This window comes from Pleurodeles waltl, chromosome 4_1, assembly GCF_031143425.1.
Source record: "Pleurodeles waltl isolate 20211129_DDA chromosome 4_1, aPleWal1.hap1.20221129, whole genome shotgun sequence".
NCBI classification, from domain to species: Eukaryota; Metazoa; Chordata; class Amphibia; order Caudata; family Salamandridae; genus Pleurodeles; species Pleurodeles waltl.
The window spans coordinates 329065236-329081240 of record NC_090442.1 but is presented as its reverse complement, the minus strand read 5'-3'; the positions used below and the strand labels follow the sequence as shown (position 1 = coordinate 329081240).

General features: G+C 46.7%; 1 protein-coding gene across 1 annotated transcript in view; it reads left to right on the top strand.

Annotated features, from left to right (window-relative positions):
• VWF (von Willebrand factor) overlaps nucleotides 1-16005 on the top strand; it is a 1017342-nt gene that overhangs the window by 102556 nt on the left and 898781 nt on the right. Inside the window, exon 7 of the mRNA XM_069228440.1 lies at nucleotides 5305-5521. Within this exon, the coding sequence (XP_069084541.1) occupies nucleotides 5305-5521 (217 nt within the window). The remainder of the gene's footprint in view (nucleotides 1-5304; nucleotides 5522-16005) is intronic.

Genomic DNA, 16005 nt, shown 5'->3' with positions numbered 1-16005 from the left:
TCTGTCAGACCCAACCAGAGGCTTTATGTCTGCTTGAGTCGAGTTGCCTCATGGATAAATATGAACTCTCTTAACTTAAACACAGTGGACATAAGTCTGAGGTACTGGTGCTAGGAAATAAGCCATTCCAATGGGGCCCACAGCACAGATCGGAAAACCTGGGCACCCTTCCCGCTCCGGCCCATAAAGTGAAGAATCTCAACTTCCTGTTGGATGAAGAGCTATCCATGAAGACAGAGGTTGCAAAAGTAGCTGCTGCTTGTTTTGCCATCCTTAAATGGCTGCAAAAAATCTTATGGATTCTTCTATTCTCAGTCCAAAGGACAGTCATCCAGGCACTTATTTTATCTAGACTGGATTATAGCTATGTTTTCTACTTGAGAGCCGATAAAGTCTCTATGAAAAGGCTGCAGGTAGTGTTCAGACTTTCAAAAAGTGCATCGACCTCCCCTCTGCTTTGGGAGTTGTACTGGCTTTAGGTGGAGAAACGGATCCAAATTAAAGCCCTGTGCTTTGTGCACAGTGGTAGATCAGGAGCGGGCCCCCAATAGATCCATGGACTGGTGAGATCTTACCAGCCAGCTCACTCTTTATGTTCCAGGGATCTTTCCTTATGCACTGTTCCAAGAGTCAGACGCACTTGCATGTGAGGCCGGTCATTCGCTTACCTGGGCCCTAAGCTTTGGAATGCCCTTCCACAATCCTTTAGAAGCTGTACTTCCCTGACTCCTTTTCCTTACAGCTGAAGACTTGGCTGTTATATTATAGTATTAATAATAATATTAATAATAATTAGGAGGGCAAAAGCAACTGATGTTGACCTGCGGGTAAGGCAATAAGGCTAGTACCACCAATCCCCCCCAAAAATGAGTGCAGCAGGACCTGGAGCTTGGCATTTCTCACTTCTCTGATGCTGTTTAATTATTTTTCTTACTGCTCTGTAATGATCAGACTGTTATTCCCCCTGTTGGTGTTTAGACAATATCAGAGAAAAAATATTGTGTGGACAAAATATTGTGTCAAGAATATCAAGGACAACATTATTGTGAAGGTAGGTTTCAATAGGCAAGCAAAGTTTTACTATATATACCTCCACATATATGTATCTTGACAATATACATATCTTTAAGGTACCTAGATGTGCAGTTAAGAAAAGTACATCTATATTTACCTATTTGCACTTACCTTCTCGATATTTTAATCCTTAATAATTTTGACACAATATTCTGTCCACACAATATTTTTGCTTCAGATTTTTTGTCAGTTATCTCCGAGTGAGGCATGGCCAGGAGGGGCTGGACTCTGTGAAAAGTGAAAAGAGCTTCTGAGAACTGAGAGAGCTAAAGGTGTGCCACACACATACATTTCAAATAGCACAGGGGTACATCGGAGCCATTTTTCAAGACCTTGTGCTCAGTTACAGCTCTGCTGTGCTCTGTGTGTGGCTGGAGGGAGCTTAACGAATGGCACCAGTGAAAGAGGGATTTTGTGGGAACAGTCACCTGTTAGCCCACATCAAGCACACTGGTGGTACTGGGAGTTGGCAACCTGGTCGAATCTATATAGACATAGGGGGTTATTACAACTTTGGAGGAGGTGTTAATCCGTCCCAAAAGTGACGGTAAAGTGACGGATATACCACCAGCCGTATTACGAGTCCATTATATCCTATGGAACTCGTAATACGGCTGGTGGTATATCCGTCACTTTACCGTCACTTTTGGGACGGATTAACACCTCCTCCAAAGTTGTAATAACACCCATAGTCTTAACAGGAGCATTGCATGTGGATGGGCAACTTCCAATGGTCCAGTCCGAGTGCTAATAAAATATTAACGCCGCTGCCTAGGGCCATGCCAGTTATTAAAGGCCTTGAACTTGAGTTATAGGCTCAAGCCTCAGATGAGGGCCTATAACGAGGAAGAGGATGTTAAACAACCATTATAGCCTGAGGTAGAAGGAATACAAGGCTATTTAAACATTTCTCCAATTGAGGATAGAATGTTCTAAATTTGAAAAGTGAGAAACAGACAGACAAGCATTGTAACGCTGGAGCAGAAGGTTCATACCAGCCATCATATCTATTCTACAGTTGTATCATGCTCTTATATGTCAATACTGAGACATTAATGGGGCTCTTACACTACACATCTATACTGAACCTAACCATGTCATGATATTCCAGGAATGGATCAGTAACAGGCTCCCATGATGCTCTATATTTATGATCTACACCTTTCACCACTATCCCACTATGGTGACATTTATAAAGCTTTCACAAAGCATCTCTATCTTGATTTGCAGGATGCACTCGTGCCAAGCCATTTTCCAAGACTTTTGCTAATCAGGATAATTTATGTGATCCTTGTTACAGCTATTGTCATTGTCTTTGACTACTACTATGAGGTCACTAAATTGCCTTTCAACTCAGGCTTTGACTTTCATGGGGTACCATGGTCAAACATCAAGGCATACCTTGATAAGCTCATGTGTTTACATATTAGTGCATCTATCCAGCATAAATATATAGAAACTGACCTTTGTAGAGCACTTTCAGTCCCTCATCAGTTCAGGAGGCATTCACAGGCATACAGCAGAGAGAAAGCCATCTTTTATTTTGACTTCTCTTCTAGACTCTTCCACAGTTCAAAAGTGTTGTGACGAGGAGGTGGTGAGAATGTCTAATGCACTCACCTATGACTGGTGACTTTTCTAGGCCCACATCATGCAGTTTTCCACAAGTAGGCATCCAATTATTTTCCAGCACTTTCTAACTTGCCAGACTCTTGAGTAGTCCTCAGATTTCCCTTTCCATGACTTGTAGTCCCCTCCCAGGTTCAGCCCCGTGGACATCAGCCATAATCATATCTTCCTGATTTTGGAATAACTTCCCTCATACCGTGAGCAGAGACCACTGTCTATGAGGACTCCCTTGATGTAGGACTTCGTCCACACCAAGCTTTTCCTGGCATCTTCTTTTTAAAAGCTGAGCCTTTGCTCAGACACCTTGTGATAGCGTACTTTCTATGTACTCTCAAATGGCAGCTCCAGGTAGGTGTTCATTGATTGCCCATCCCTTAAGTCGTCCTTCCTTTAGATGATGATCTATGGTTTCCGCTCACTCAAAAAACCTTTCACTCATTATCATCACTCGTTATTATCATAGTTTTTCCTTCACTGGAGAGAAAGGAAACCAACAGAACTGGTTTATTACTTCTAGGCAGCTCTAAGTGTAATTTTTAAGAATTGCCTGTATTTGTTAGCTGTTCACTATAAGGACATACTTTTCCTTAAAATCTAAATACTTGGCATGTAGTACCTTAATTCATTAAACACCTAATCCAGTGGGCAACAAGGCATACCGGAAATAGGCAGGTGGGGTTGCTGCATTACCCCCAAAAATAGCCATGCTGGAGTTCCAAAGGTTAATGAGCAATAAAGATGCCTTTAGATCTGTTTTTATCGTTTCACATTTGCAGAGGTCAGGCTATGCCTCCTGACAAATTGCTGTTATATATTTACCAAGAAAATTGGTGTTTACTTTTCTTTCTCTGACTACAGTGAGAGGATTTTATAAAACAATTTGTGTGGCAACCTGACAGGTGTGAAAGGAAAGACTGAGGGATGCCATTTTTTCTAACATACAACAATGTATATACCTATAAATGAACTGCACATATATTTCAAATATATGAGAATTTAGGAAAGCACAAATGAAGCGTTCATTGTAATTCTGAAATTGGATGGAGACAAATATTTCAATAGGATCAGAACACATCCAGAGACTTTAGTTGGGGATACGCAATTGGCAAATATTTGCGGAAACCCCATTTCCGCACAAAATTATTTGTGCCTGTATACTTTTTATCACTAAAAGTGTATGTCCTTTCACAATTAGTGGCTACTTCAATGGAGAATGTGCTGTTTGAAAATGCCAGTGTGGTGCCACACTAGGCTTTAGTAATATATTTAAGAGAGTTGTCTCCAAAATACACCACTGGGTATATGCTACTCCCTTACACCCTGTTGCTGAATGGCTGTGGCTCATTTGCTACAGTTGATCTACATGAGATGTTTGGATGTATTACAATCCCTGTCAGTTCAGTGATGTTGCATTGATGGCACCACCCCCAGTCTGAAATTTGTTCCAGCATCAAAGAAGGGAAGCCTTCTCAAAATTTATAAAAGTAGGTTTTTCTATATAGTAGAACACTTTACTCTGACAGGTGCAACTGCAGAGTTTTAAACTGCACTCAGTCAAGGCACAGTGGTGTGCTGTCATCCATGCTTTTTTAGTCATATGTTAGTGGTGTAAACATACACTGCAGCCCACATACGACATTTAACATCCATGCCACTTGTGAATTATATGCTGTGCCATTTACCATCACCTTTTTAGAGAGATAAATAAGTCAATTGTGTTGCTAAGTTTACCTCATTCTATGGAGGCAGAACATTAAAACTGTGGCACTGAATGGCGGTGTCATAGTGCATATAGTCACAATACTTGTAAAATCCAGTAATATAAATGTGAGTAATGATCCTTGTTGTCCACCCAGAAAAAGTAACATTGCTACAGCAGGGCACTTGTACCTGCTTCCTGTAGCACCTTCCTCTGCCCAAGGAGGAGGACTCTCAGAGCAGCAGCTCCCTGGACCAGCAGTCTTCGTGACAGGTGCTAAATGATTTAACTGGAGTCCAAGTTTGCAAATGGTCCAGTTTATATGTTTTTTTGTTTACTAGTCCAAAACAGCGGGGGCTCCTCCGCAATGGCAGAGGAGTGCAGCCGCACTGGCTCGGAGCAAGCAGCTGAAAAATAAAACTTTATTTCATTATCATTTTATTTTACAGCTGCTCTCTGAGCCAGCATGTACAGGGAGGGACAGGGCCATGGGAGGGAGGAGAAGGAGTGGAGTGGAGTCTCTGGAGTGCACTTAAAAGTGTATATGTCAGTGTGGCCGGCCGTCTTAGGCCAGCCAAACAGACATGCTTACTTAGGTTTGTCCAACTCAGCTGTGTTGCACAGCTGGGTTGGAGAAACAGCACAGACTCCCATGCACTGTCTGAGCGACAGACCAAGCTGCTCAGACCAATCCTGGCACTCCTCTCATGCTAGGTATAGCATGAGAGGAGTGCCAAGATTGTGTGGGGGAGCCTGTGCTGGTGTCCCAGGGCCTGCTGGGACACTATCAGGAGCAGGAGAGAAGCGAGGCGGCTGGCAGCATCGGCTTTAGGACATGCACTTTTTTGTATTATTTCCCAAATAAATCTTTTAATGAAAATGGAATATTTTGTTCTATGCAGGATCTAATGGGGAGGTGCCAGATTTTGAAGACAGCGTCACCATTTAGAAAATGCCATCATCACGTTGATCCCAGCCCTTTCATCTCTCTCTGCGAAGATGATATGTGCAAATGTGCTGACAAGATGGATTGCCATTGTTCAACATTTCTGGAGTACGCGAGACGTTGTACTCAGCAGGGAGTGATTGTGAGCGGCTGGCCGGCTGAAAGCATCTGCAGTAAGTATCTTTAAGAAAAGAGATTGGCTTCTCATTCCATCTATATTAAGCCATGTTCCCTCGGAGCAGGTTTCATGATGGGACAGATACTGTGGAATCTATAAAATACATATTTGAGAGTTTACAATAGAAACAGTATGGCCACAACAGAACACCACGTGATGAATGCCAAGAGGCTGTCTGATATTAATGGAATGTAAGCGGTCAATGTGTTAGTCCAGCCTTACTAAACATGTGTGTGGTGATACCTTTGAGCACAGGCCTTATTAAATGTAAGTTTACTAGTGTGATTTACAGATAGAAGTATCCCGTTTTAATGATACACTATTCTAACATTTTCAAATGTGTTTTTCTGGGCATTATTCACTATTACGGAATGGGCAAAAGATGTAGGGGGTGATTCTGACCCCGGCGGTCTTAGACCGCCGGGGCCAGGGTCGGCGGGAGCACCGCCGACAGGCCGGCGGTGCCCCGCAGGGCATTCTGACCGCGGCGCTTTGGCCGCGGTCAGTGCAGGAAAACCGGCGGTCTCCCGCCGGTTTTCCGCTGCCCCTAAGAATCCTCCAAGGCGGCGCAGCTCGCTGCGCCGCCGAGGGGATTCTGACCCCCCCTACCGCCATCCTGTTCATGGCGGGAAAGCCGCCATGAACAGGATGGCGGTAGGGGGGGGGTCGCGGGGCCCCCGTAAGAGGGCCCCGCAAAGTATTTCAGTGTCTGCCTTGCAGACACTGAAATACGCGACGGGTGCCACTGCACCCGTCGCACCTTCCCACTCCGCCGGCTCGATTACGAGCCGGCATCCTCGTGGGAAGGGAGTTTTTCCCTGGGCTGGCGGGCGGTCTTTTGGAGACCGCCCGCCAGCCCAGGGAAAAACTCATAATACCCTCCGCGGTCTTCTGACCGCGGAGCGGTATAATGGAGGGCAGAATTCTGGCGGGCGGCCTTCGCCGCCCGTCAGAATCAGAATCACCCCCGTAGTGCTTTAGTGATATACATTAATCTGCAGCAGTTTTTCTCCACAAAATATAGCAATAAAGCTCTAGCCGAACTGTATCAGTTCATGGAGAGAGCTCTGCACCAAGAACTGGAGAACTTCCTTCGAAGAAAGGTGCAGATTGGGCAATGTAAGTCACATACTGGCAAAGAAAGAAAGCCCTCAGTTTGGAGACAGGAGCTAAGTTTCTCCATCCAACAGCATGGACCAAGGCTGGCATGACCTTTGTGCACTAAGTAGAGTACCTTAAAAATAATATGAGTTTGGACCAGAAGCTGATGAGTGCTCTCTCGACTGTAGGTTAACATGATTGTAGTTTACCAAAACGCTTATGAATATAGGGCTAGATGTGAAGAAGAGGTTTACCTAGCGAGGGTTCTAGTATTTCAGACACAATGGGCCTTTCTTAGATTAGAGACAGTATATTTTAAGGTCCTAATGTGATAATTACATGAATTTACCACATTGTCAAAATGAGATTCAGGTGAGATGCACCTTTAACATGTGCCACATGTTGCTTGTTGCTTGCTATCTTTCTAATGCAGTTTAAAGCTGGATGGATGAACTGAAGACATTTGACTATGCAGTTTAGAAATGTTGGTTCCTTTACAATGAGCTGTTTTACACCATTTACTTTCAAGTGATGCTTACCTACCCAAGAATGAGATTTGAGAATTTTTAATATAATGGAATGAACCAAGTAGTATCAGTGATTTGAAACTGTACATCCAGATATTCAGCATGACATGTGTCTCCCAGATTCTTCCCCGCTAGTCAGCGTGACAGCCAATGCAGTTGGGTTGTCAGGTAGTATGCCTCAAAGGAAGGGGCACCCAGTCTGCCCTTGCTAACCAGCAGCTGCAACTTTATCATTGCATTCCGGTAGGGTTTGTCACCCCAGATAAGCTCCCTCAAGAGAGCTCCTGAAAGAAGGGACGAGGAGGAATAACAGGTAGATCAGTGAAGTGATATAGAAGCTGGGGAAGAATGACCTTTTTCCAGAGCGCTAGCCTCCCTGTTACAGTCAGCGGGAGTTGCTGGCAAAACCCAATTCTCAATTTCAGTGAGGATAGGGTTTTTTCAGGTTGCAAATAAGTTGGCCAGGGAGTGGTAGAAGGGCACCCTCAGATATCGGACCGTGGTGCCATGCCAGTTGAGTGTAGAGTCCCCGAGGTTCACAACCTTTAGGGATATGCTGATGGCACAGCAGCTACACACTGGATTTGGCCCAGTTACCATGGAGGCCTGCAGCGAGTGCAAATGCATCTAATGTGTTATATAGGGACACTACATTGGAGCGAACATCGTGAAGTTAGAGAAGCAGATCATCTGCATGTACGAACACCACACCGGTCAGGGGAATTCCCCAATTTTGCCCTTCCTCATGAAGGCAGATGACGGGGAGTTCCTTTGTCATTGCAAATAGCAGGGGAGACAAAGGGCATCCTTGTCTGGTTCCCCTACCCACCAAAAAGAGTGGTGAGATGAGTCATCCCAGGTGCACCCAGGAAGTGAGTTTCATGAAAAGTAGTTTTGTGTAACTTAGGAGATGATTGCCTACTCTCATGTGGGCCAGTAGTTGGAACAGGAAGTCCAGCTGAAACGTGTTCAATGCCTTCTTGAGATCAGGATCAGGCAGGTGGCGTGAGAATACTGTTTTAGGGATTGATCCTGCACATGGAAGAGGCATCTGATGTTATGAGATGTACTGCAGCCAGTAACAAAGCCCTGAGAGGGTCTGGGCAGAACTATCTACTAGTATCTTTCCAAGGATCTCATAATCCGTGCCTACAATTGCAATCAGCTGATAGAAAGACAAATCTGCAGAGTTCCTATCAGGTTTTGGGAGGGACACCAGGAGGGATTGATGAAGAGATAGAGGCAATTCCCTAGTGTGCAGGGCTTCATGGAACAATTCCAATAAACGGGGAGTGAGACTATAGTACTCAATTGGTAGGCCATTTAGGCCTGACATTTTATTTTTGGCCAAGTCTCAGATGGCTTGGTTTACATCTGCAACCAAAATAGGTGCATCCAGGCCCTCCCGGGCTGCTGCAGAGATTCCAGGAAGGGTAAGTTTTGATAAGAAGCCACCCACCATGTCCCCAGCAACGGGGAGGGGTTGGCTCATAGATGGTGGAGTAGTAACCAAGGAACCCGCTCAAAATTTTGTGTTGTACATAGAGGGTGTCACTGGTAGATTAGGTTATTTCCAGTATTGGGCCCAAAAGAGCCTCCTGGCGTATCAGCCAAGCGAGTATGCATCCGGATTTGTCAACCTTGCGATGCGTTCTGGTTTCGTAGGAAGTAAGATGAATGCATCACAGTCACTCCAGTACAGCAGCGTGCTGTGTCTTGGCTTCAGCTAGTGCCTGTGTCCTAGAGGCATTGCATTCTGCCTCCCTCACCAGTGGGGGCAGGAGCCATTCAGCTGTTTTAAACTCCCTGTCTACGGTTCTGCACATCCCTGTTACCTCCTGCAGGCAGATGTCTCTTGCGACTACCTTGAAAGCATCCCATTCAACCGCTTTGGAGGATGTTGGATCTTTCAAGCAGTGCCTGGGGAGGCACCATGTGGGTGTCGGGGGGGAGTGGAGTGTTCCACTGCACATCAATCATGTACACACCACCCACCCACTGTAATCTTTATGATGAACTAAATTGAGAACGTGAGCAAAGGATTCGGTGTGGCATCCCATTCAACTGCTTTGGAGGATGTTGGATTTGTCAAGCAGTGCCTGGAGAGGCACCATGTGGGTGTCGGTGGGAGTAGAGTGTTCCACTGCACATCAATCATGTACACACCACCCACCCACTGTAATCTGTATGGTGAACTAAACTGAGAACATGAGCAAAGGATTCTGTGTAGACACATGTGCAGGGTGTGTGGTGCTGAGTACAAGGAGTAGACCTGGTCACCTGGGTGTTTAGTCCTCCAAAAATCCACCAGTGATCACTGATGGACCGAACCCACAAAGTGCTCTTCCTGGACATGCGGTGGGTGAGAGCGGGCCAGGTGGGTGTCAAGCATGCAATTGCAGTCCCTGCACAGTATCCATAGCATGAAGGTTCTGTGTGCTAGGGTGCTGCAGAGTGCGGTCCAAAAGGACCCTCATTCTGTATTTTGGGTGTAAATGCTTTCCAACAGGACTGGGAAACCATCAAGCTGGTCCTCTACCAGTATGAATTGTCTCTCAACCACGGTGTCAAGGGCTTGGAACGGAACATCTGTGTGAATCCAGAGCACTGCTCTCCAGACATAAGCCATGTAAGTTGTTGCATAGCACCCCTCCACTGTTTCTGTAGCTGCTGCAGTTCAGGGGTTGTGGTATGTGTTCCTTGGAGGAAAATAATCTGTGCGCGCTGGTGTCTGAGATAGGAGTATACAGTATATTGTTTCTGCACCATATGCATGCCCTGTACATTCAGGGTGAGAAACCTAGTGAGTGTGGCTAGAGAAATTGGAGTTCTGAGGATTTTTATTGGACCAGGGCGCCCAGTGTGTTCTGCAGGGCATCACCCTCCTCCCCTGCTCCACCGTCCCCTCCCTCCTAGAGAAGTGTTGCATGTCTACTTAGCTCAAGGAGTTGGGGAGAGAAAAAAACAGGCATAGCAACAGGTCTAAACAGCAACATAAAGAGCCTACTGCAAATGGCACTACATCCAAACAGAATATCCCAATTAGCCATAGAGTAGATAAGGGTAGTGGCTGAGCGGGTACATACGGTGTACATTTGTGTGGTCGCCCAGGTTTGTTACATCATTTTGTGGCTGGGCTCAGTCATGGGTGAAAGGAGAGCTGGGGGGAGCAGGGCTGGGGCAGCAACTCCTTCCCTGTAAAGCAAGGATCCATAGTGTTTCAATTCCGATGCAGTGAGAACGTCAGAGAAATAGGCCAAATGTTCAAAAAGTTGTATCCAGGTATCGTTGCCATTTGTGCCCAACTGCTATTAATGGAAGCTAGATCAAGTTGTCTGACATCTGTGGCATCACCAGTGGGGAAGTCTGGTGCTCTCGATAGAAGCCATCCGTGATGTGTCTGAGTCCTTGTCAGTGGTGAAGATGTGTGGGCCCCTGTAAATGGTCCCGACCCTATGGCTGAGGGACGCCACCTGCAGGGCCCAGTACCAGTCCTCAATAATCTGTTCCAGAGCTGGGGTCTTTGTAGGTGGACATGTTTGGGAGAGACCCCTCCCAAGACAATTCCCCTTCTTGCACCTCTGCCGGGGGGGGGGGTGCAGGAGCCTCCCTGCTGATTCAGTAATTCAGTATAGGTTTCAGGATGATGTTTTTCTGCCCAGTCCCAGGTTTCCTGGGGGTCCGAGAAGAAGGGAGAGTTCCCATCCAGGAGAATTTTGAGGTGGGTTGGGAACAACAGGAAGTACTGGACTCCCAGCTGTTGAAGTCACTTCTTAAGTTGCAGGAAGGAGGCTTGCTGCTGCTGCACCACCTGGGAGTAGTCTGGGAAGAGCATGATGGTGTTGTCTTCTAGATTCAGTGGGCCCCTCTACTTAGCTGTCCTCAAGATGGCATCCCGGTCTTTGATGTGGAGAAGTTTGTCTTGTATCAAATATGGTGGAGCTACCGGGGGTGTGGTGCTCCGGCACCCATTGTGCTGTCTCCAGGGAGTAGAAGGGGGTGAGGTTCAATGGGGTGACAAAGGATAGGAACCAGCTCTCTAAAAATGTCAGTGGGTCATGGCCTTTAACCCCTTCAAGCATGCCTAGTACCCAGGTGTTGCTTCTCTGGGATTGTCCTTCTGCATCCTCTGCTCTCTCCTCAACAGTGCATACTTGTTTCTGCAAATCCTCGATGATTCATTGGTTCTCTGTGGTTGCATTGAAGCCATCACCTTCTCCTCATCTGCCACTTTCTCCTCTAATTTGTGGTGGTCGTCCCATAAAAATTACAGCTTGGTCATGAGGAGCCCAACTTGGTCTCCATTGAAATGCGGGATCTTTCTATAGAACTGTATCCAGCTTGTCTGCCTCGGAAGGGGAAGGTCTTCGTGGGGGCCCCCATTGCTGGGGTGTCCGGTTCGAAGCTCAGAGGTACGGTGGTAAATGGTGCCTATGTTGGATCGTTAAACTGCAGTCTGCCCATTGCTGCATTGAGAGTGAGTGCAAGGGATAGTCCCACCTAGAGTATTGCTGCAGGGGGATGGATAAGTGTGCCCCTGCTGTCTTGATAGGTCTGGGCTGGAGTCCAACTGCTTCGGGCGGACAGGGTGTTACAGTGCCGTCCAAAGGGTGGTCAGATATGTGCAAGAGTTCTTGTCTGCTCTGTGAGTACAGTCAGGCCATCCCCACTGCATGTTGTGGTCGGCCAATGATCGCTCTTGCTGGATAGCCACTGATCAGAATGCGCAGTGAGGATATTATCTGCGGTGGCAGAGGGACCCACAGGCCACTCCCTTTGCCACCTCTCTGCCTCAGGGGCCTGAATTGTCTGTGGGGACATTCTGTTGAATGGTCTCCCCAGTCTCTGTGCCTCTCCCTGGAGTCATCTCACACTAACCTTCACCGAGGGTCTGTCACCACCAGGCTTCGGGGCCAGTGTCAGACAGCCTCCGCTGCATCAAGTGGAACTGCAGAGTAGGAGGATCACCTGCTTCTGGCCTTCCTGTGTTTGGTCCCCTCACCGCACCCTTAGCATTAGGCATGTTGGAATGCCATCAGACAACCAGGGAGAAGGAGCCAAGGAAGGAGGCCCTATCTGCTTTCTAGTCCACGGCCTTTCAGTGGTCCTCAGCATGGCGCAATGTCCTCGCAGCCAGGTGCCTTCAAGCCCTTCCTCCATTTTTGGAGCCCCTGAGTCATCACACACAGGCCAGTCCAAGTTGATTGCCAGGTAGATTGTAGTGGTTCTCCGCCACTGCAGAGGCACCCTGTCTTGTTGGGGGTCCTGGGGTCACCAGGGGTCAGAGGGTCTGGCAGCCAATATCACCTCATACTGGATCTCAGTGCAGGCCGCAGCCACGGTCCTCTGTCCCAGGTCTTATAAGCTGGCAGACTATCTCCTGGGGCACCACAGCCAAGCCCTCCTACTATGGCATGCAGGATGAAGCCAAATGGGTGTCATAGTCAAGCCCTGCCAACGGATTAGGGCGGCAGAAGGGCCAATGTAACAGAGCTCTATCGGCGAGTGACCACCATCATGCCCAGTCAAAACATGCCCTTCATTGTCTACAAGCATGTGCTCTAAATCCTACTGCCATTAGAATTCACAGACATTGAATCTTTTAAAACCCCAAATATTACCATTTAGTCCCAACAAGACTGCCCTTACTAGAATCCTAGTCTCAACACTTTAGATGTGGTTAAGACAGTGATGAAAAATTAATTTGCTTGCGTCTAGGATCCTCGGGAATACTTTGGATGACGTTCAGCATTTTTTATAATAATGAGTATGTTTACTCTCAGTATGAAAGGGGAACATGGATTTTGGCTCTGCGGAAGCAGCTGCGTGAAGGTCACTCCTGGGACTTCAACTACATGTCCTGTTGTAACAGTCTCCCTAGAGCTGAAATTTATCGGCCACATGTTAAGTGGCACTGTGAAATGAAGGGGGAACTACGACCCATCTTCTTGAACTTGTGTAGGACCCTCTAAGGGGCAGGAGAGGTCCTGGGTTCAGCTGAATAGGTCTTAATAGTCTTTAGATTAGACAAGTCCCACTGTGACAGTAATGCTTCAAATGGAACATCCAGTCTAAATCTGCAGCACCAACAGAAAATCAGTAGACATTTCTGGCCTCATTATGAGTGAGCTCTTAATTCCGAAGGAGCCGGCCTTATTGGAACAATCAGATGAGGGTCAACACTGTGGATCGCTTCACTTTCACGCAGAGACTTTGGCTGCTGAAAGCTGCCAAAATCTCGATGTGGAAATCTATGGAATAATGAGGAAATTACTGGAGGACTAGGATTCGGAGCTACAAAAAGTGCCCCAATAGTTCCTCATTTCTCAGTGGACCCTCAGGATGCAGCTCATATTGGGCTGGCTCCTCGATATTGGTAACTTGGCGATAACTCGAGGAAATACCAAACTATTTTCAGAGCTGCTAGCAAGGAGGGCCTGAGTTTGCTTTTGTAAAGGTGCCACATCAGTCATGCACAGAGGGAGCAGATGCAAGAGCTGTAAATGTTATTTATATAGTGAGGTGAACAAATCTACTGCTAAAGGTTTAAAGGAAAACTATCTTTATTTTTTCCCAGCTTTTATTTTGAACAGGCATATACTACTTGCCAATTACAATTAAATGCAAAAGTTTCCTCTTGAAAGGCCCTCTTGCAACTGACATACACAGATGTGTCACTATTTTATTTTGTAAAAAGAAGTCTGCATTGGACTTTCTGGGCAGACGGTTGTGACACTTCCTATGAATGGTGAAGGCACTGTACCTTGAAAGACAATGGGGGTCATTACGACCCTGGCGGAACAAGTCCGCCAGGGCCGTGGGACGCGGTGGCACCGCCGACAGGCCGGCGGTGCCCCGCGGGGCATTCTGACCGCGGCGGCTTAGCCGCGGTCAGTAAAGGGAAACCGGCGGTCTCCCGCCGGTTTCCCGCTGCCCCAAAGGAATCCTCCAAGCCGGCGCAGCATGCTGCGCCGGCATGGGGATTCCGACTCCCCCTCCCGCCATCCAGTTCCTGGCGGTTCTCCCGCCGGGAACCGGATGGCGGGAGGGGGAGTCGCGGGGCCCCTGGGGGCCCCTGCCGTGCCCATGCCTATGGCATGGGCACGGCAGGGGCCCCTGTAAGAGGGCCCCTAAAAGTATTTCAGTGTCTGCAAAGCAGACACTGAAATACGCGACGGGTGCAACTGCACCCGTCGCACCTTCCCACTCCGCCGGCTCTATTACGAGCCGGCGTCATCGTGGGAAGGGAGTTTTCCCCTGGGCTGGCGGGCGGTCTTGTGAAGACCGCCCGCCAGCCCAGGGGAAAACTCGGAATACCCTCCGCGGTCTTACGACCGCGGAGCGGTATTTCGGAGGGGGGGCTCAACTGCTTACTTGAAACATTTAACATAAACTATGCCAGCTGTTGCTAAATCTCACGTGCGTGTTTTAGAGTAGAACATATCTGCTTAATGACAACTATTCTTAGGAGCTATGAGCAACGTGCCTCCTCAGGATAGGAATTGAATTACAATACAATTCAAAGTGAATTTTCGAAAAAGCTAGTGTGTAATACACAAAAGTTAAGATACAGAAATGATGTCTCTTAATTTCAATGGATCACTGTGTATTTGTTTTGTGCTCATGTAGATTAAATATCACTTTCGAGTACCGAAACAGAATCATTCACATGGAGTTAGTTGAGAACTATATTTTATTGGATCACAAGCTAAAGACAATTAAAATGCACTTTATTAGAAGACACAAAAGAAGAACGCTTCTTTCTTTGCTCAATAAGATTTCAGCGTTTTTCACCATTAACCATTCACAGCACTAGAAAACACGTACATCAACTTATTTTGACAAATAAATAGAATGCCCTGAATGTATTCAACAAGTTTGTCTATACTTAGCAACTGTGTTAAGAAATGCAAAAAGATTGTACATTTTGACAGAAACTCTGCTTTGACAAAAGGACACAGAGTGAATTGGTTGACAGCGCTCACCACCAAAGAAAAGCAGAGAATGAGGCGTTAAATGCAACTCTTACTCACAGAATGATCTATGTCAACTAAATTGCTTCCTGCTAGGAGCTGTTTACTAACTCTGCACTGTATCACATTCCACCGTCTTTGAATACAAGGACATGTGCTAAATTTACTGAACTTGTGAGGACAGATGGTGATAGGTTGGGACGATCGCAGCAAATTCAGGAAGCCTGGTCTCTCACCCTGTGTGTTTCCGTTGTTAAAAGGGCAATCCCGTGGAATTGTGATTGGCCAAGCTGCACAATACACCTCTATGCACATGTACATCCATTTGGCCTTCAGTGTTAAACATGGTATACAGATGAGATGAAATAAACGGTAATATTGGTAATCGTGATCAATCATCTGTGTGATGGAACAGTTAAACAGAAATCGTTAAATCTAGTGAAATAGATACATTATCCGTCTGGTGAAATAGTTAAATCTAGTGAGACTTCTGTTCTAATAGCGAAAGAATGCAGAAGGCTTAAACAATCCATTAGTTGGGTAACATATTTACAAAGTACATTTACAAGGGGGCTTCATAGTTGAGGCCTTCTCCCGCTATTATAGGACTTTTTGAACTGCATCCCAGTACCCCTCCATAAAGCGATATTCCTTCTCCGCCTGAAGACCCTCCTTGTCGAGACACATTTAATTGTTGTCTAACCAAACAGCTTCTGGGCCAAACTTGAAGCAGAGTCCTCTTCCTTTGTCTGTCCAACTCGTAGCTCCTTTGTCTTCTTTTCCCCTCCTGGCAACGCCCATGTGATCTGCTCGCACACAACCATCACCTCTGTCCTCTCCCTTGTAATCCCATCTCCTTCTCCCAAGACTGCCCCTCC